The sequence below is a fragment of the Paramormyrops kingsleyae genome, chromosome 21 (genome assembly GCF_048594095.1).
Source record: "Paramormyrops kingsleyae isolate MSU_618 chromosome 21, PKINGS_0.4, whole genome shotgun sequence".
NCBI classification, from domain to species: Eukaryota; Metazoa; Chordata; class Actinopteri; order Osteoglossiformes; family Mormyridae; genus Paramormyrops; species Paramormyrops kingsleyae.
The window spans coordinates 8656496-8678151 of NC_132817.1; the positions used below are offsets into that span (position 1 = coordinate 8656496).

At 48.7% G+C, this 21656-nt stretch overlaps 1 protein-coding gene across 6 annotated transcripts; it reads right to left on the minus strand.

The window, feature by feature from the left end:
• Positions 1–1380: 1380 nt before the first annotated feature.
• Positions 1381–21656, minus strand: agla (amylo-alpha-1, 6-glucosidase, 4-alpha-glucanotransferase a). Of its 6 annotated transcripts, none has more exons than XM_023840265.2 (34): positions 21565–21656; positions 20426–20563; positions 19253–19463; positions 18880–19049; positions 18333–18536; positions 15687–15868; positions 15466–15577; positions 14425–14548; positions 14178–14280; positions 13994–14091; positions 13505–13644; positions 12568–12755; positions 11748–11871; positions 10811–10974; positions 9814–9915; positions 9481–9636; positions 9085–9235; positions 6734–6858; positions 6324–6436; positions 5976–6110; positions 5776–5906; positions 5515–5651; positions 4895–5028; positions 4578–4753; positions 4374–4476; positions 3923–4148; positions 3665–3776; positions 3435–3570; positions 3240–3352; positions 2923–3134; positions 2701–2798; positions 2346–2433; positions 2134–2267; positions 1381–2025 (listed from the first exon to the last, which is right to left on the minus strand). In XM_023840265.2, the coding sequence occupies exons 2-34, from the start codon at positions 20505–20507 to the stop codon at positions 1908–1910; spliced, it is 4602 nt and encodes a 1533-aa protein (XP_023696033.2). In that variant the 5' UTR covers positions 20508–20563; positions 21565–21656; the 3' UTR covers positions 1381–1907. The 6 variants fall into 6 exon arrangements, with proteins under 6 accessions (XP_023696033.2, XP_023696032.2, XP_023696037.2 ...); XM_023840264.2 differs by lacking the exon at positions 11748–11871 and adding an exon at positions 12256–12379; XM_023840269.2 differs by lacking the exon at positions 11748–11871 and adding an exon at positions 12256–12379 and having other exon boundaries at positions 21506–21595.

Here is a 21656-nt window from a genome sequence, read left to right on the forward strand (position 1 = left end):
ACACACATACACACACACACACACACACATACACACACACAGAGCCCCCGGTTAGAGCTCTCTCTCTCTCACACACACACACTGTGCACTGTAACAGTGCGCACAAACACAGACACAGTGCCCTGTTACTGCACAGAAACACACACACACACACACACACACACACAGTGCCCTGTTACAACACACACACACACAGCGCCCACATAGAGCACACACACACACACACACACACACACAGCGCCCACATAGAGCACACACACACACACACACACACACAGACACAGTGCCCTGTTACAGCACACACACACACACACACACAGTGCCCTGATAGAGCACACACACATTTTATGCTGCCGTCTGGTGGCCAAAATTGAGTACTACCATTTAAAAATATTAAAATGATTTTTTTTCTGGTAATTGCAATACTTACATTCGGCCAGGAGATGGCAGCAAGAAAATAGAAAAATAACTTTCCCACGGTTATTAGGATAATTCACATGGTAAATTTATTGTAATGGAGTAATGGAGGGTGCAGACTCTGAGTGACTGTAGCCTGCCTGTCATCTTATGAATTTGTATAAACTTTTCATTTCAAAACATTTTAATTATTTTTTTCCCCTCATTGCAAAACTTTAGCTTGACCACGAAATGGCAGCAAGAAAATAGAAAAATAATTTTCCCACGGTTATTAGGATAATTCACCTGGTAAATTTATTGTGTATGTGTGTGTCTGTTTGCCTTGTGCTATGTTAAATGATATTACTTAATGCAGGTTTGATTAGTTCCCTGTACAGCATTGTCCTGAGCCTGGTAGCCTTGTGTCAAGCTTTCCTTCTCTTTGATCTCTCATCCTCTTCATTAACATTAAGTCTGGCTTAATAGCTGCATGATCCAACCAGCTGGAGGCAGTACAATATTTTAAGCACTGCATTTTGTAATAAAGCGGGGATGTGGGGGAGGGGAAGGGTGGACCACAAATGTAAAGCACAGTGACTGTGCTGAGAAGCATTGGGTGCGCCGAGGCTCAGATTACATAAGATTTGTCGGTTTCTTACAGGAAACTGTCGTTCAGCCTTGGAAGTAAACAACTTCTCTAACTAGTGTACATATAGAGTATATTTCTCTTAAACGAATATACCTAGGAAGAAAATGACTAACCATGTACTAAGCGTGGGGGGGGGGGATAATCGATTAAGTGTTCTGGATACAGATTCCAGCAGTGGGTCACCACGGCTCTAAGCAATCCTGCCATTTCATATTATTTCTCACTCCCCAACCCCACCAGACAAGTGACTGGATCAGCAGTAGTAGTTTGTCCAAACCATAGTGACATTGTGTACTTTGAGATCATGTTCTACAATGTTTAAATTCATTTACTCATTTGGTATTTTCATTTCCATTTATTTCATAGTATGAAATACAGCTTAATGTGACGCGAATACAGAGCACAAGGTGAGAGACCAACAGCAACAACACTATTTTAATGTGACACAATCTGCCAAGTATACTGATAACACTACAGGCATTTTATACCCGAAATGCTACAACTGCTCAAACCAAATGATAGCAAAGTGCAAGCTCTCACTAAACAGACACGTAATGAAATGGGTTAACAGACTTCATCTGGATTTGTGGTTTTGTGATGCGTTTTGAAGGCAACCCATGACTTTCAAAAGTGACAGGCACAATTTTTAAACTCATATTAGTGGCACTAATACTAAATATTCCATAGACTGTAAACTATAATTCTGTAGAAACTGTTTGCCTAAAATATACTGTTGAATCCAGAAAGTGCTGGCGTGGGAAAAATAAATCCTGGGGCACGATTTCCCTTAATTGACAATTGGAAGACTGATGCCAGTGAGACTCTGCCCACAATTGAGCAAAGGCCTGAAATGGCTGGAGTCTTACAGGTCATGAAGGACCTCCAGAATGGTGGCGATGGACCAGGCCTGGGATTCACAGCTGAAGGGACAGTGCTGGCCGTTGGCATTGGTCAATTCTGGTAGACCCTTCCAGGAAGATCTGGAAGGAAAGTTGAGTAAAAGTCGATGATTTTGTAGAAATAAACACTTCCAGTTCCCCTTCAGTCCATAATTTGCCCTGGTGCTTCACTACTTGTTAAAGACGTACCTCTCTAGGTGAACGTAATGCTGAGAGAGAACATTCTTGACCAGGTACACGGTTCTATCATAGGTGTCTTTCCCCAGTTTCCTGGCAAAATGAATCTTGGCACGTAGGAAGTACCCAACTGGCCAAATCCATTCCTAAAAAGGGAAAAGCATTCTAGTGACCCATGGCCAGAGTGTTTGAACGGAAAATGATCATCTCACGAATGCACCTACTGGCCCTTGGTGGTAGTTGAAGCCTTTCGCAGTGTTGTAGTTGTCGTTGTCAAGGGCGTTGTCATAATCACCACAATAAACCATGTCGCTGTTGGGGGGATAAAGCAACGGGAAGTCTATGGATAGAGCAAAGCTCATCTGCTGATTCTGTGACATAAATGGTATTTTAACCCCAGATAGCTTTAGGTGGACATTATGTAACAAACTTCAGGGGACATTCCTGGCTAGAAGGCTTTTAAATGGAGGCGACCACCAGGCGACCACTAAACCGTGCTGTGATTGATTAGCTGATTCTCTTGGCCTGACATTTGTGACAGTGAGGCAGATTAGCATTTTGGGTCCTTTGGGGACTTACTCTGGGTCCAGGGTCTTCATTCCCAAAGGTCCCAGTAACTTTTTCTCCACAATCTCAAGAGCTTCCCAGGCTTTCTCCACAGTGAACATCTCAGGGGCCTGGAGAAGACATGGAAAACATTATATCCAAGTGTTTGTCATGCAGGCTGGTAGGAACACAGACTGAGGCAAGTTCACGGCACGTATGACACTGGAAAGCACCAAGCTGAGGTTCCCAGCTTACCACCACTATGGCAATGGGGAAGTTGGGCCTGAGCTGGTAGTCACACCAGGGGCTAGAGGCCCCAAAGCTGTCCTTGTAGATGCCTCTCTTATGGACAAGCTCAGGGTGTTTCTCATTGGGGTCTGCGGGGTCACGTGACACATAGAACAGCTTCTCGAAGTTAGCCTGGATCTGGTTATTCCAGTCCTCGTATGACACAGAGAGCTGCTTGCCTGCAGCAAAACAAACACACACAAGAAAAATTCCGACGTACTAAACATGAACCATTTGAGCTGTTGTAAGCATGTCTTGAGTTGAGGTGCTGTAATCTTGCTTACAGTCCGCGTTGATGGTGACCCCAGCGTAGGGGTACAGCCCCTGCTTGTGGAGCTCTGCTAGCCAGCGCACCGCAGACTTACTGAGACCCACAATCTCTACCGCTGACCCGTCCCTAGAAACACAAACCCGAGCTCAGAAATGGGCCAAACTCGACACATCGAAGGACACGTTGGATTTGAAAAGCAGGCCCTTGCCTGGGAGTGGCGGGAATTCCTTTGTTCCGAGCTCGTTCGCTCTCTCCCATCTTGTCCATCCATGTCCCACAATTGAATCGATTCCCGCCCGATACAAAGCCTGTTTCTCGGTCAACCTTGGCCACGATATTGAACCCTAAGACAAAGAATATGCAAGGAGAACTAAGTAGATGTTTAAATTTGTTTATGAATGGCAGCGGTAAATGCTGGCACTTCAGATCTCGTCTCACCTTCATCCCTCATGTTGCGATCGATCTGCGGTCCTGCGTTTCGCTCTCGAAACTCAATTCCCTGCATGTGACTCTGCATGGCCTCTTGTATGACATCGCACAGAGGCTGGTCCTGGGTCAGATGGTTGCAATAAAACAAACATGAAAGAGTAAACAAAAAACAGTAATAAGCGCACCATGTGGTCAGCAACTTAGACCCAGAGAGAGATGGTACAGGCTTGTTCTGGGGATCCTTTTTGGAGCATGCTCAGAACGTACCACGGCTCCAGCGGCTTGGGGCTGCGAGTTGTCGGTGGGATACATCCGGGACACGGGGCAGGTGAGGATGTCTGTACCACTGGGTACGCAGACACAGTAGTCCTGGATGCACTGCAGCCACCACCACACGGCATCCCGGCAGTTGAAACGGGCGCTGACGCCCTGTCCCAGCAGGTTGGGGATCAGGCCGTGACGCAGGGTCCCGGCAAACGCCAAAATGACGTTTCTACAAGCCACAAATGCCCCAAATCTCACTCATGGCAAGTCTTTTGTTGGTACAGCCTTCAACCTAGCTTAACTCCAAAGTTTTCAGGAATTCACACGCTACATGGGCACTGCTATTTTTGTTGGATGCTTAATCAAAGGCATCGTAGAGCTATGATTGGTGACACTTTGCCGAACAAGCCACCTGTCCTGGCCAATCACGACAGAATGGGGGACAGGTACTAACCTGGCCTCCAGGTGCCGGCCAGTAATGAGCATTACACCACGCAGAGCGATGAAAGTGTCCCGCCCCCAGGAACGGAAGATCCCGGAGGAAAAGTGAGGCAGACCTGACGGAGGGGTGGAGCTCTTAGATGTGCAAAGATACTGGCCAGAGTTCATCGCAATGTGGGTGGAGATTGTGCTTTTCTGGGATGTGGGAGTGACTGACCTGCGGCCAGCGAGACACAGCACTGCTCCTTCTCTTTGGTGACGTCACTGATGCGGTAGGGCACGTCCTGCAGAGCTGGGGACAGGGGGGGCAGAGCTGGGAAGCGCCCCACCCCACACATCTGCACTGAGCCCACGGCCAGCAGCTTCACGAATGTGGATCCGTTCTGCACAAAGCTGACCGACAGCATCACCATATTAGCTGGACTCCGCTCACCCGTCATATGAAAATCAACCTTCGATCCTTGTTGATTTTTTTGTAGTTTTTTTTTCCCCCCGTAAACTCCACAGTTAAACAACAGAAACGAGCCAAAGTACCTTGACATTTTCTTAAACGTTTCATCCAACGCGGTGCTGTAGGCCCCAACAATGATGGCGTCGAAGTAGCAGGGAATCAGATAACGTGGGACATGCTTGAGGTAATCGAACATCGCCTGGAACCACCTGCCAACCTACGCAGAGAAGAATCAGTGCATATAACCAGCTAGAACTTTCATTACAAGGACACAGACTCTCCTGTTTTCTAGGTCACCTTCCCAATTGTGTATTTGTGCAGAGTTCTTGTTCAATGAGGCCAGTGGCTCAGTGGGGTAGCATTTGTCTCACTCCTCAAGGGGTGGGGGTTCGAATCCCATCTCTGCTCTGTGTATGTGAGGTTTGCATGTTTGCCCTGCGTACTGTGGACTTCGTCTATAGTCCAAAGATATAGGGGCTAGCTAATGTCTTTAAATTGCGCTAGATCCTGAGATGGTCCAACATGGACCGTCTTGGGGTCCCCAAGAACCGGGTCGAGAAACACTGATCTATACCCTGTCCAGGATAAGCGATTACAAGATGAAGGGATCTTGTTCACTGAAGGTTATTTTCATAACCTGCAGCACCATCACTATCCGGTGTGATGTGTGTTTGTACAGGTCAGTATCATCAGTAACTCTCACCTCCGTCAGACTGCCTCCACGGGACACTAAGCGGTTGCTCACGTAGTCGATCATCCAGTCGCCTTGCCTCAGGTTGTCACAGAAGGGGTGTCCCAAATCGTTTTTGGGACGTGTTTCTGCCAGCACTGAAATAAGGCCTGAGGTTGACAGGGAAAGCAAAGAATATACAAATGGAACAGACAAACCAAGCAGATTTTTGGTATAAATATGTGAGAAATGATGTAAGAAATCTGGACTACATGTACGTAGTACTTTTTGTACCTTGTAGGCCACCATATTTTAGTGCCATCCAGGAAGGGATGCTGTAGCAGCCCCCCCCATCTTCCTGCTCCTCGGCATCACAGCGGAACAGCAGCACGTTCATGTCCGCCAGCGTCAGCTTAGACATAATGCTGCACCGACAGAAGGCTGCTGTTAAAACCTGACTGCAATCACGTTGAGGGGAAAGGAACTGTACTCACGATGTCAATGGCATCTTCAGGACGGCTGGAGCCTTGTCGTCAGGGAGGCTCCCCGATTTGTAATGGGGGCTGAACTGGGTGAGGTGGCTTCGCAGAGAGGACACGATCTCCTGGGCTTTCTGGTCCAGGCTCACCCTGTGTGAACAAAGCTTGGCATCAACTCAACGGACTCTACTGAAGCTGATGGCATGTAAACATGACTAAGCAGCCCTCATATGGGATTACTGCTGACAGTTTTATATTGGCTACATCATGTTTTTCGGTCATGACATGTTAGTCAGCTGTTACAGAGTTGACACTCTCTTTGCACTACATTCAGCGTTTTTTTGCGAAAAGCAGCACATTCACCTGAAGACGATGACGCTTCCCGGGGTGAGATTCTCCAAGCTGATCTCCTGCACGAACTCGCTGCGGCCCTTGGATGTCATGCTGACCTGCTTGACGATGCTGCTCTCGTCCAGCTATTCCCGCATAATCACAAAACCAGGAGGGTTCACTTTGTTAATGGCAAAAATTATGCATCATAGATTCTTACTTGGCAAAAGCAAGAAAATTATTTTTTAAATAGTTTACGAAGTGATAAACTGTGACGAAATGTACTGACACTTTATTGTCAACAAATACAAACAAGATGAAAATGTCAGGAAGAGACTCGTTTGACATGTTAAAACCTAATGCCACGCTATAACAAATTCTTAAGCGGGGTAAGAAGCTTCTTCCCACGTTGGGAGAGTTACACACTCCAGAAGTTACCTTACCTGGATGTGCTCCTTAATCTCCACCGTGTATTCAGGCAGGCCGTTAATGCTCTCCCCATCTTTCCGGTAGGGCCCGGCACTCCTTTCCACGGTGCGGGCTTCCAGAACAATCTCCTCGATTTTACCTGTGGGAGGGAAAGAGGCTTTCGGTTTTCGATCCAACCGCATGCCATCATTAATATCTAGTTAAAAAAGGTTGAAAGCAGTAATCGAAGACCCAGTGGGCGGGGCTCGCCCAGCAGCTCCGCGTTATTGGTGGGCGGGGCTCGCCCAGCAGCTCCGCGTTATTGTGGGCGGGGCTCGCCCAGCAGCTACGCGTTATTGGTAGGCGGGGCTCGCCCAGCAGCTCCGCGTTATTGGTAGGCGGGGCTCGCCCAGCAGCTCCGCGTTATTGGTAGGCGGGGCTCGCCCAGCAGCTACGCGTTATTGTGGGCAGGGCTCGCCCAGCAGCTACGCGTTATTGGTAGGCGGGGCTCGCCCAGCAGCTCCGCGTTATTGTGGGCGGGGCTCGCCCAGCAGCTACGCGTTATTGGTGGGCGGGGCTCGCCCAGCAGCTACGCGTTATTGGTAGGCGGGGCTCGCCCAGCAGCTACGCGTTATTGGTAGGCGGGGCTCGCCCAGCAGCTCCGCGTTATTGTGGGCGGGGCTCGCCCAGCAGCTACGCGTTATTGGTAGGCGGGGCTCGCCCAGCAGCTCCGCGTTATTGTGGGCGGGGCTCGCCCAGCAGCTCCGCGTTATTGGTAGGCGGGGCTCGCCCAGCAGCTACGCGTTATTGGTGGGCGGGGCTCGCCCAGCAGCTCCGCGTTATTGGTAGGCGGGGCTCGCCCAGCAGCTACGCGTTATTGGTGGGCGGGGCTCGCCCAGCAGCTCCGCGTTATTGTGGGCGGGGCTCGCCCAGCAGCTCCGCGTTATTGTGGGCGGGGCTCGCCCAGCAGCTCCGCGTTATTGTGGGCGGGGCTCGCCCAGCAGCTACGCGTTATTGGTAGGCGGGGCTCGCCCAGCAGCTACGCGTTATTGGTGGGCGGGGCTCGCCCAGCAGCTCCGCGTTATTGGTAGGCGGGGCTCGCCCAGCAGCTACGCGTTATTGGTGGGCGGGGCTCGCCCAGCAGCTCCGCGTTATTGTGGGCGGGGCTCGCCCAGCAGCTCCGCGTTATTGGTGGGCGGGGCTCGCCCAGCAGCTACGCGTTATTGGTAGGCGGGGCTCGCCCAGCAGCTCCGCGTTATTGGTAGGCGGGGCTCGCCCAGCAGCTACGCGTTATTGGTAGGCGGGGCTCGCCCAGCAGCTACGCGTTATTGTGGGCGGGGCTCGCCCAGCAGCTACGCGTTATTGGTAGGCGGGGCTCGCCCAGCAGCTCCGCGTTATTGTGGGCGGGGCTCGCCCAGCAGCTACGCGTTATTGGTGGGCAGGGCTCGCCCAGCAGCTACGCGTTATTGGTAGGCGGGGCTCGCCCAGCAGCTACGCGTTATTGGTAGGCGGGGCTCGCCCAGCAGCTCCGCGTTATTGTGGGCGGGGCTCGCCCAGCAGCTACGCGTTATTGGTAGGCGGGGCTCGCCCAGCAGCTCCGCGTTATTGTGGGCGGGGCTCGCCCAGCAGCTCCGCGTTATTGGTAGGCGGGGCTCGCCCAGCAGCTACGCGTTATTGGTGGGCGGGGCTCGCCCAGCAGCTCCGCGTTATTGGTGGGCGGGGCTCGCCCAGCAGCTCCGCGTTATTGGTAGGCGGGGCTCGCCCAGCAGCTACGCGTTATTGGTGGGCGGGGCTCGCCCAGCAGCTCCGCGTTATTGGTGGGCGGGGCTCGCCCAGCAGCTCCGCGTTATTGTGGGCGGGGCTCGCCCAGCAGCTACGCGTTATTGGTAGGCGGGGCTCGCCCAGCAGCTCCGCGTTATTGTGGGCGGGGCTCGCCCAGCAGCTACGCGTTATTGGTAGGTGGGGCTCGCCCAGCAGCTCCGCGTTATTGTGGGCGGGGCTCGCCCAGCAGCTACGCGTTATTGGTAGGTGGGGCTCGCCCAGCAGCTCCGCGTTATTGTGGGCGGGGCTCGCCCAGCAGCTACGCGTTATTGGTAGGCGGGGCTCGCCCAGCAGCTACGCGTTATTGGTAGGCGGGGCTCGCCCAGCAGCTCCGCGTTATTGGTGGGCGGGGCTCGCCCAGCAGCTACGCGTTATTGGTAGGCGGGGCTCGCCCAGCAGCTACGCGTTATTGGTAGGCGGGGCTCGCCCAGCAGCTACGCGTTATTGTGGGCAGGGCTCGCCCAGCAGCTACGCGTTATTGGTAGGCGGGGCTCGCCCAGCAGCTCCGCGTTATTGTGGGCGGGGCTCGCCCAGCAGCTACGCGTTATTGGTAGGTGGGGCTTACCAGGGATAAACATGGGCGGAACATCATCCCTGTAGTGAGTGATCTTGGGGTTCCGGAAGGCGGTGCGGGACACCGCCACCACCGATTGGTGCGTGCTGGGGCAGTGCCGTGTGACGGCCACGATGTCCTCGTCCACCTGGTCCACGTACACCTGCAGGCCACAGGAGCAAACGGAGCTCTAAGGTGGGGGGGGGTTCATTCACAGAGAGTGGACAACCTTATTGGCCAATTATATGCTTTGATTTGATGAGTGACACAAGGGAAGCATTCTGGGAGCCAATCAGCATTCAGCTGGGGTCAGTGCCCCTGGGACCCCTCCCTGTACATGGGCTCAATTGTGAGGCTCTGGGTGGCACGCAGCCATAAACGGGGGGGGGGGATGCTTGGGCTCCTCACCTGCATAAAGCCCTTGGCTGCCAGCTCCTGGTGCAGCCGGTTCAGTGCCAGCTTGCCGGCAATAATCCCGCTCTGGAGGTTGACCTCCCCCGGCGACGAGGGCCTGGTCTGTGGGTTCCACTTTGGGTATAAGCGCTCCTCCTTCACCACGGAGATCTGAGTGACACACCAGGATGCAGTTGGGACCCGTAGCCGGACTATTCGCAATATTTGCATTATATACTACTGGTCACTAGGCATTGGTGACTGGGTTCTTGTTTTTCCCATAACTTCCCCCCCCCACCCCCACCCCCCCCGCCCGCATTCAGGTGCCCCCTTGCGCAGTGGCATTACCTGGTGGGGTACTAGCTCATCGTAGCCCCGGGTGCTTCCCGTGGCGCAGCAGGCCATGGAGACTATCGCCGAGCTCGGGAGGGAGTCATACACCGAACGCACCTGGGGGTGGGGGGGACGACGACACACACAAAAAATAAATCCTGCCCACATTATTCACCCCAGTCTGATGCTGCAGACCTTTAATCACCAGGCCGCACTGCATCTGCACTGCCCTGTCGCCAAGGTTACGGTGACCTTTGAGGTGAGCCGTTGGTAACCATAAGCTGCCATTTAATTGGCGCCCAGCTGCCTACCTTTTCATTATCTGCAGCTCAGTACTAATTTAAGGCTGCAGAGCCTAATTATCACATAATGATCATAGGTCACAACAGTGTTCCTCTGCCTGATATAATTGCACAGGGAGCCATGCCGCCTTAGGCAAACTGACTTCAGGGAGGGGGGTAAAGGACAACTGGGGGGAGCAGGGGGGGCAGCTAGGCTTGTGCAGTATTACGGTAATATCATGTGCTGCATTATTGCCCAACTCAGCAAATTTTATCGGAAATGCAGGGACAGCATTGATTTTTAAACAGAGCTGTAGGAAATGAGGGGGACATTTCCCCCCCCCCCCATACTTAAATTTTGCTGCATTTGTCCCCCCCATAAATTGACTTTTGCTTTTATATTATTATGTTACACCCCCCCAAATATCAAACTCTCTCCTATACCGTCATTTTTAAAATACCGTCAAAATAACATATATCTCGGTATAATGTCTGGGTGGTATGACAGTATTAAACTTAGATTCCGCTGAAGCCTATTGATGGCGGTAAAACTTATTCCCAGCTAATTTTACCAACACTGAGTAGCATGTTTCTGGGACATTCCACGTCTTTCGCAGGTGTCCGGGAGCTTCTGTCAAATTGCAGGAGATTCCCGAACTTTCCGGAGAGGTGGGATGCCCTCACGGTTGCCGGTGACGTCAGTGGTTAGCGTCTCCTGCGGGCAGACGCACCTGAATGGGGCACTCGTTGTCATGGGTGACGTCCAGGAACATGGCGTGAGCGATGCCCGGAACCAGCGGCCGGAGGCTGGGCTGCACGAAGGCGCCCACGGGCTCGCCCCCGAAGCGGTACACCAGCCGGCCCTCCTCGTGGCTGTCACCGGCGCTCATGGCCTCTGGCGGGGAGAATAACATGCCGCTCTGATCACCTGAAAGCATCTTAGCTACTAAGAGCAAACCCTGACAACACAGATCACACAGCAAGCAAGTTCATGCGCAAGTTCATGCAAAAGTTGCAGCCAGTGGGTAGATCAGGGGTCACCAACATGGCGCCCGCGGGCACCAGGATGCCCCCAAGGACCACATGAGGTGCCCGCGGACCTGTTCTAAAAATAGCACAACTCACCAGTGAGCAGCATCTAAAATTAAATTTTATCCTGTTGCTATTCTTCTTTAATCACATTTGCATTTATAAAGATTTGAAAATGACAATATCTAAAAAAAGCATTTAAAACATGTTTATTATACATGAAGTTTAGATAAGTTTAGGAGGCCGTTTCAGACTGGTAGCCCTTCGTATGGCTCAGTACCCGTGAAGTAGCTCTCAGTTTCAAAAAGGTTGGTGAGCCCTGGGTTAGATCAATAGTGCCAGTTAGAAAAAGTTTGCTTACTTGCATCAGGCTAAATTATTTTAGCTCAGATTTTAGCGCATAGCAGGAGTAGCAGCCTTGGAGAGTTTGATATTGGAGGGGACAATATCCCCTTAAAAAATTTAAAAGCAAAGGTCTATTTATTGAGGGGGAATGAATCCAAATTAAATATTGAGGGGTGGTACACAGTTCCTAGGCCCCTGAGCAGCAGTAGTGTTTTAATTGTCAGTGGTCATTAGTCATTGCTGGGTGGAGCCCCGTAACTTTGGGCTGTTCCACTGTGTGATGTCACTTCCTACCTCGGATTAGGGAGCTAATGCCCAGCTTATTGACAAAGACATTGTCCAGGTCCTCGCTTCCTGTGAACAGCTCGGCCACAACATAGAGATCAGGCCTCAGGGCGCGGGCCGTGTCCAGCATGTACTGCAGCCAGCCAAGCCGGGGGGGGGGGTGCAGTTAAAGGGAGTGCAGGGTTAAAGGGACGTGGCACAGAATGTCAGGCAAACAAAACAAAAATGGAGGATTAAGAGGAAGTTGGAAGTGGGGAGTCAAGGCAAGTTGGACCAGCGGTGAGGAAATCAATGCAATCAGGAAGTGATCGGTATGTAGGAACAGATCAAACAAAATGCAAACGAATTCAAAACAAAAAGTCGTTAGGTCAAGATGTGTGGGGGGGGGGAGCGTCAAAGAGATATGTTAAATGAGGGATTGACAGCAGAAAAAAAAGAGAGAGAGGGAGAGAAAGAGAGAAGACTAGATTTAGTGTCATGCCCAGACAATAAGGTCAAAGCAGCTGTTGTCTCGTACCTCGGATAAGACTGGTTATCCCCAGTCTGTTTACAAAGACATTGTCAATCAGCTCACTGCCTGTAAAGAGCTCGGCTATCACATAGAGATTGGGTCTGACCGCCCTGGCCGCAGCCAGCATCGCCTACAGGGCACAACAAAGGTCACCGTTACTACACAGACACCCGCGTGGACGTCGTAGGAACCATGCGATGGCCGACAGGCCACACAGCCTATAACAGCGGGCTTTACAAAGTCATTAACGGCCGAATATGCTGGCGGGAAATCTGCCAGGCGTCAATGGATGCTTCCGGCTGGTGGACGGTGACGCACCTCGGCCACATGGAGAGGGGTGGAGTGGCAGTTGTCCAGGCGCACGCCGCAGAAGTGCTTGGCCGTGATCTCTGTGTACTTCTTCATGTGGGCCCATAGGTAGGGAGAGTCCTCCGGCTTGCTGCCGTAACGGAGCTTAACGCTGTCGCCCCAGCAGACCAGCTCCCTCCGGAGGTAGACATTGGACCCTGCAACGAAGAGAGAAGGTGCCCCTCCCCCTTTTAGGTGCCGGTCCTATTTGAAAGCCCTGGGGTGTTTCACAATATGCACACTTGACCGTATGTGTGTTCTCCTGTACCCATTCTACATCATCTTCCAACGAATAAGAGCAGTTCCAATACTGAGAGCATAAGTACAGAGGAAGGTAAAAATCTACAGGTGTCATTCTCGTCCCAAATATCAATTATACATCAGTTGCATCCTCACCAAAGGAGACCAATCCTATGAATCATTGTGCCTCAATTCATGCTTAGGAGGCAAGTTAGCAAGACTGCTTTTGCCAAGACCACAAGTATGATCTTTGCGTTCTTGGAGTTGAGAAACACCCCTGCTTTATGGGTGAGAACATGCAAACCCCACGCACACGGAGCCATGGAGACACTTGAACCCACTCTGCCATCCCCATAGTACAATAAATTTTCAAATATAATTTATTTTAATTTAATTTAATAAATGTGATTGCAATGTAATATAATTTTATTTAATTTTACATATTAAAATATTATTTTCATCTGACCAGTAGGGGATGCAACTGCACCCCTACACCTCGGGCAAAATGTGCGGAGCAGAAGTATAATCATACCAATTACCCATTAAGTCAAAAATCCTTGTATCCCTCTGAGTGACCCTGAACTTGGGCTCTGTGCTCATAGTAACGTTTCTCTCGACCAGCCAACTAAAGCTCTTAAGAAAGTGAGAAAGGTACAGTAGCCAAGACCTGGCTCTGCGAAATTCCTCAGGGGGTCGTCTCCCATCACCCAGCCGTTGTGCGCTAGGAAGTGACATGCTTTGTCCAGCTGGTGCATCAGCTGGAGGTCCCCTTCCAAGGACGTCTCCTCAAACGGGAAGGTAAAGTACCTATTGACAAAGAGATGTGCATTTGAAAAAGCCATTAGGATCATTCATTAATCCATTACAATAAAAAACATTCAATTGTTTATTTATGATGCATTACTCATTTCTGCCAATAGAGGGCACCTGTTCACATTATGCAATGAGCCCTTACAAAGGCAGAAATCCTCTCTTTCTGTATCTCTCTTCCACAACAAATTGATTATGTCCTGCTTCTTGGAAGTGTTACTAAATTGTCCGTAAATTCTTTGTGCCTGAAGGAAATCTCCCAATAGAAGAGAATAAATGCTTCCGAATGTGCGTCACAGACAAGAATATTGCCTAACAATGGATTATGAAAGGCGAGTAAACCCACCGTGTAACCATGGGATCTTTACGCGAGACAGGGCCCAGCTTGGGTCCATGATCGGCGATCCTTTCATAAACTACATTTCCCACAATGCAGTTTGCGGCCTAGATTAAACACAGTAACAAAAATGCATTCAGGCCTGAACTGAGCATTTATATACTGGCACACGTTTAGCCTACGACAGGGCTACCTGCTCCTGGTGGCACTGCATATCCTTGAATTGCTCGTCATTTATCTCCTTCAACCTGTTTCTGAGCCATGTACAGCATTCTTCAATAGCAGAAGCGCTGTCCCTGTAAAATGAAGGGACGCTGATCTATATTGTGCTTCAACATTCATGTTATAAATGCAATGCAATAGAGCTGGGGGGGGGTGGCTTGTTAAAGCTGCAGCCTGGAGAGCTCAGAGGAACCTGGTCACATGACCGATGCACACACCCGTGCGGCACAAAGCTGATGAGAGCCGTGTTCATGTCCACCGTGTTGCCATAGCGCCTGAACTGAGGATCCTGGATAATCCTCAGCTGCTGTTTACTATCAGCTTTGCATTTAGCTGCTTTGCCTAGTAAAGACAAAAAAAAAGAACATTGTAAGCTGTTGTTTTGGCAATCCTGCCTATTCCAGAAAGCAGTAAATAAGGCAGTTTATATGCTATGCAGATGTGAATATTAACATATAGATAATTATATTTAATTAAATCCTGGTTTAATCCTGTTTCTGCTGACAGAGGCTACACTGTGAGGCAGGATGCTTCCAGGCTCAAAGCTTCTAAGACAGCAGTACATAAGAACGAGGTGAAGCAGGAGACACTGGGAACGACCAGAAAGCCAGGTAGAGGGAGGAAGTGACTTTCTAATGTCAAAGATGACAGTCAACTTGTCCGGCAGTGCCGCATGAATCAGAGGATGACCTCAAGTGACCTTCAAACGGAATGGGAAACATTTAGTGCAGGTGTGAAGTGCACTGCTAGGACCGTTCATATCAGGCTCCTGGAAGCAGGACTGAGGTCCCATAAAGGAAGGAAGAAGCCCTTCATTAATGAGAAACAGGGAAGGGCCAGGCTGGAGTGTGCAAAAAATGTACATTTTACACAGACACATACCCATAAAGTGAGAAATGAGAAACAAAAAATGTTGCTGTGGTCTCAATTTTTTCCAGAGCTGTATATGTTACATACCAATGTCAATCTATTAGTGTTGATGTGAACATGCAGGCAAATATTTCCTCCAGCGCCATGCTCTATTTTAGAAGCTTAATGTCCAGAGAGCCATTTCTGTCCTCTGTCCTCTGCATAATATGTTTGCTCAGATCTCTCATACTATACATGTCACTCTGTTAACCCCTGCTGTTCCTGCAATAGGACAGTTAGGGCTATAAGATGAGTGGGGTCTGCTTTACCGTTCCACCTAATTCATGTGTCAAAAAATAACTGGCCTGGATCTCAGGTGGTTATACAAGATATACATCTGGACCACTCACCACTTTGGAGAAGGGTCCGGAACTGCTGTACAGCTTTCTCCACGTCCACCTGGAAGAATTCCCACAGCTTAATACTGGGAAAGACCTCCTGCCACAGGATCGCTCGGATCGCCTGCAAGAGAACGAACATTCCCGGTTTGCCGGTGCCGGGTGACAGCAGGTTCTTGGCCCCTCCCAGCTCAGGACGCGGGTGCCCATGTGCCCATGTGCATGTGACTCACAGCGAGATGCCGGTCACCCTGCATGAGTGGGGGGAGCCCCGCGGAGGTGTGCTTCCCGTCCGCCACCTCGCAGCTGAAGTGCCAGAGCGCCCGGTCCAGCACCCAGGCCGGCTTCAGATGCGGGGAGTTGACCAGGTTGTAGCCACACTCAGGGTGATCCTGCATCCACTTACTGTTCGCAGCTGAGCAGGAGAAACCGCAGGCAAATGATGGAGGACAGGAAACCAAACAAGCAAACGGATGACCTTTAAAACAAAGCAAAAGCCACCCGGTCCCTTATACACTATGCTATTCAAACATGCTTAATCTGAACTGCATCTTAAGGAGACCGTTTTATACTCCGCCGATTCCCGACACCTTGAAGGGTGACTTCACAAGTCATGAAAAACAACAAGGAGGAGAAAAACATGAAGTAAAAAGTAACAACTGCATGCGGGAACTGAGCTCATCCAGCACAGTGTTTCAGCGAGTCCGGATCCTATTCCGGGAATGAAAAGGCACAAGGCCAGGGTCACCCTGGGCGGCATGGCAGTGTCAGACTACACAGAACACACACTCACTCACTCAAGATGGGCAATTTACAGACACTAACTTGCAAACCACATATTTTGGGACTAGGGAAGAAAGCGGGATAAGGAAACTCAACAAAAACATGACAAGAACACGCAAATTCCCCACACCACGAGCTGGGGGCAGGATTTAAACCCCTCAACCTGAAAGTATGAGTCAACAGTACTAACTGTACAGGTAAAATTACTGCTCTGTCTGCAGTAAGTCACAGCAATTTGCAACCCATCGCTTGGAAAGTCACGTCTGTAGCTATGAACTGAAATCTTATGGACACCCACTCACGACATAACAATAAAAAAATATATATTGTGGCCACCTTTTACTAATTTGTTCCCTCATTTTAATTAAATTGTGGCCACATAGACCAGTGACCAAACCTTTAATGCCCTTGCCCTTAACATAATAATATAGCAAAATATGAAATAAAATAAAACTTAAACTACCTCTGCCCATACCATCAGATGCAGATGTCTAGCTTAAATGAAAGTGATGCTTTAAACTGTAAGCTGGCTATGTAGTAAACAGAGGTGGAAAGTTCAGGTCCAGAAAGTACAAATCCAGACCAAGATTTAGTCTCAACCAACCAGTTGTGTACTCTGTGACTGTGACTTTTAATACTTAACTGATTGGTTGAAACAAAATCTGGATTTGTACTTTACGGTCCTGAACTTTTCACCTCTGCTAGTAAAACAAACCCACGTCTTAATATATCGTGGGAATGAATGAAAAAATCGTGACCATGATTCAATTGAAACGAGGGAACGAATTAGTAAAATGTGACCACAATATACATATTTTTTTATGGTTATGTCATGAGCAGGGCTTTGCACAATCTAAAACAGTGTGGAAAAAAACAGATCCTCAGCTATATGTAGCATTGTCCATCAGAATCTAGATATTGACATTCGGCTGAACCCAGAACTTGATATGGAAGGAACAGAGGTCTGCATTTCTCTGATGGCGTGACCTTTACACGGCAGCATACGGGCCAGATGGAACCTGCCCTCACCCCCCTGGACACCAGACGCACTAGAGCAGGGACCCAACTTTGATCCATCCTGTATCACCGTGTCCGATCGAGCAGCCCAATCTGAGGCGGCCGGCCTTAGCGGCCCAATCTGAGGCGGCCGGCCTTAGCGGCCCAATCTGAGGCGGCCTTAGCACCCAGCCTTAGCTACTGTGCTCGCGGAACAGCAGATGAAATCCCCCTCAAAAGGCAGCACTTGAATTTTGCCATTCACACAGCTCTCATTCCGCATGCTGGTCACACAGGACGCACCTCGCCTCATGTCATCCTTGCAATTCAATCTTATGGACTGCAGATGTCTGTAATGTAACAGCCAGAGGTGGAAATTTCAGGTCCAGAGAGTAAAAGTCCAGACCAAGATTTTGTTTCACCCAACCAGCTCAGTACTCTGTGACTTTATACTCAACTGGTTGGTTGACACAAAATCTTGGTCTGGATTTGTACTCTCTGGACCTGAAATCTCCACCCCTTCATTCACTGCCCAATATTTCTAGTAGTGCTGTCATTATCTTGTACTTCAAAAACTTGGCATTAGCAAGCTGAAATAATTCACCAGGCTGTGTGAAATTCACTCTCATAAAAAAGTACAGATGAAGATGAGTTTGACAACCAAAGTTCTCAGCCTACAGAAGAGTGCAGAAAACTAATTTTGTTTAAAAATAAAATGCTACAAAATGATGGTGATTTCAATATTGGGCCCAAAAAGAAACACTTTAAAAATAAAAAATAGAAGCTTGGGCCAAAGACAGCAGCCATTTGAACTTTTTGAACCATGGAGCTCAAATAGATGTTTGGAAAGTTCACAGAGTATCTTTGTAGCAGGCAGCACTTGCTGAAACCACCCCCCCCCACACCTTTGTGGGGACTCTCCATTCATTTCTATGGGCATAACCCTAATCCCAACATGACACCCTTAACCCCTACCCAGCCCTAACCTTAACCGTAAGCAACCAAACAAATGTCCCCACAAAGTAAAAAGTATGTTTTTTTTACATTGTGGAAACACTGGGTTCTCACAATGTAATATATACAAATCTACACACACACACCGGTGTGATTGTAGACCACGTCCGTGATACACAGCATGTTCCACTCTTTCTTCATGGTCTCCACCAAGTTCCCCACGTCTGTCCAGGTATACTGCTTCCCCGGGGGGGAGAATTCGGGATTAAGCTCCAGCTGGTCCGCCAGGGAGTAGCATGATCGTGACAGACCCAGTTTCTGCAGGGGTGTGAAGTGAACCATGTTGTAGCCTGAAAATAATGACAAGACATTCCAGTCTAGTACAGGTAGCACCTCTCTGTCAAGAATATTGTTTATACACTCTTGAACAGACCATGTTTGAAGTTTAAAGTTTACATATGATTCTTTGGGCTAATGATTAATGGTAGCCTTTTGCCCACCCCACCCCCCCATTATGAGATAAGACAGGTGCCTGCTGTGTGATTTTCTGGAGGTCGTAAGTCAAGTAAACACTACTATGCAAGTTTAGAAATATATGAATGAAATAGCCTATGCACATCAGCCAATCAGGTGCTAGGGAAATTAGATCAACTTAATGGCAATTGGTCAATTCTTCAGTTATTGCCAACTTACCAGATTCCTTGGCCACTAGAAGCCTATCAGGCCACTCGTCCAGGGGTCCCAGGCATTTCGCAAGGTAGGTCTGGATGGTGATGCAGTCCAGGGGGAAGACGTGGTTGTCAGCCCCCACTCGCAGAACCGGGTCGACCACGATGTAACCACTGCCGTTCTTTTCCTTGTCACTGGGAATGTGACACGTGTGTCAGAAAACATCCAAACGAGTACTGACAAACCAGGAAATGCATCACTGTTTGAAATCTCAAGCTCCCGAATACTGAAATGCTGAAGAACAATGTCAAACCATTACTCTTAAATGCTAGCTTTACTTGTTTAAATTAATGAATGTAAAATATAGAAGAGAGTAGAAACTGTCAAAATGACTCACCCGTGGCCAAAGTAATACTGATAAGACCCTGCCACCTGCAGGTCAAGTTTACAGAACTTATCGGAGTCATCCTCCCTCCCGGTGGGGTTGATCCACTCCAGGAGATGAAACTTCTGCCGGTCAAATGGCTCTCCCTTGACCGGGTAGTTGGTGTAGACGTTCACGTTCTTCCCCTGCAGTGTCGGCCCCAGGCGAAACTGGAGCTCGTAGCCTTACGGGAATGAGCCCAGACAGACAGGGTGAAATAAATCAAACAGGAAATGGTTCCATTAATGCTGCTAGCTAAATGCTAACATCTAGCCTTGACACTTTATCTAGTTCTGAGGATCAGCAGGTCTGTGGCTATCCTAAGGGCGTTTATAGGAGGGTGAGTGCAGGGCTCTAGGCCCTTCTGGACCAGACCTAATGGCTGTTATGCGGGGTGAGCCTTCACCCAAGCCGGGGTCAAAAGCGACCCCATAGTACAGGTCAGTGAGATAATATGACAGGCCTGCTTCTTACAGCAAGTTCACCATAAGGATACTTACATGCCACTGAAATCTCTTGGGGAGGTGTGATTTGCAAATTGTAATGCATGTTTTGCGTAATTTCAGAGAAAAGAACAAATACCAAATGCCATGTAGATTCACTTTGACATAATTAATTTAAAGTGAATAATGGTGAGCACCTTATTGTTTCATAACCCAATCAAGTATTATAAAGTATTTAGATATGTATGGGGGGGAGGGGGGGAGTTATTACGAGACAAGTACAAAGGTGCAAAAGCCTTAGAAAGTAATCAAAAGTCAATGTATGCATACATGTCATCCAAGTATTCCATTAGCTGCTGCGACAATGATGAAACTATACTTTTATGCAGTAATCTTATCTTCTACATTGAGTGCTCTTAGTAAACTCTGAGTAGCCACATGAGCCACAGGATGCCCTGTGTTCGACAGAAAACAATTATTTATGAGATATTTTACAATGATTTCAAGGAGCAAGATTAAAACTGCTTCCGAGATATATGTCAGATATATGTGGTATAAGTATATGCCACTACACTGATTTCTGCCATTTGCAACATTTCTATCAACACCTGCTACATAGTTCTTTGGTGAAGGATAGTTTAATCATGTATAAAAATGGCATAGAGAAAATACCAAAATACTTTAAGATAAATTAGTCATTTACCTTGGTCAAGGCGGAATAAGGCCCGTTCAAGCTTCTCCATGTCACTGAGCACCAGTACTCTGATTTGCTTGCTGTGGAGCATTTTAACTGTATTTATGTAGAACGCCCTTTAAATGTAGGAAACAAATATGTGGCCACCTGCAAATACACGGAGACCCATGCATTAAATACAACAGTTACACAACGTAAGTAATCGCGCAAGAAAATACAAACGGGCAAAATGACCACTTACATTTTCACGTTTGCTCTTAGGGTTTAAACAGGCAAGCTGCACGGAATCGAGTCTCTAAATGTCAGCTCTGTCGGTATTGTATATTGTATATTTTGGTCTGGAGAGCTCAGAGCAGATACGTGCTTAAAAGCATGACTGTCATCTCTATGCAAAGACACATATCTGCCACCAGATAGCCACTCACGATCACGCACCCTATTAATAACTGTGATCCACAGAACCTTTTGGCAGCTGGGGGTAGTAACCTTATATTGCAGTTAGGCAAATCATTAGATCAATCCCTGCAAAGGGTACGAAGGTATCCGGCCCGAGTATAAGCAATGTCACATGCAACAATTTCTACTAAGACCAGTGATGTGACATTTCCAAACGCAACTTAAAAAGACCATAACGCTGATGGGTATCAGTTACGTGTCGTAATAAATAATGAATTACACTTTTGTTTTATTCATTAATTTTACAGTAGAGTCCATCCCCCCCGCACCAATTTGCAGACGCGTCTACGCCGGCAGACATGCAGACTACCTTGGTGGCAGCGCCTCGACCGTTTTTCCAAACCGGCGTTTGAAACAAACAGAACAAGCTTTTGATAGATTGGATCAGGACGTCGAGCTGGCAAGGTCAGCATCGAGAAACGGAGAAGGCGAGGGCAGCTTTTTAGGAGGATTATGCTCTTTTTGCAGGATTATACATATTTCACCTTCATCTGACATCTTTCGTCTGACCTCACTCAGTGGATGATTACACTCCCGCAGGTCTCGAAGGAAATGGACATTTATCCGGCTAGATTGGTTAGCTCAGCAAACCTCCCAAGGGGGTACATTTTGCATTCATCGACATATACCTACTCGCAAATAGCCTAAATGCACAATACAGTTATTTAGAAGGGTTATCGTTGATTTGTCACCTTGCTGCTCCTCTCTTCCTTGTTCGGGATGGCGTTTTGGCAGCTTGCTGCGGCCGTAGAAGGCGTGTCATACGCGGCTCTGTAGTTTCTTG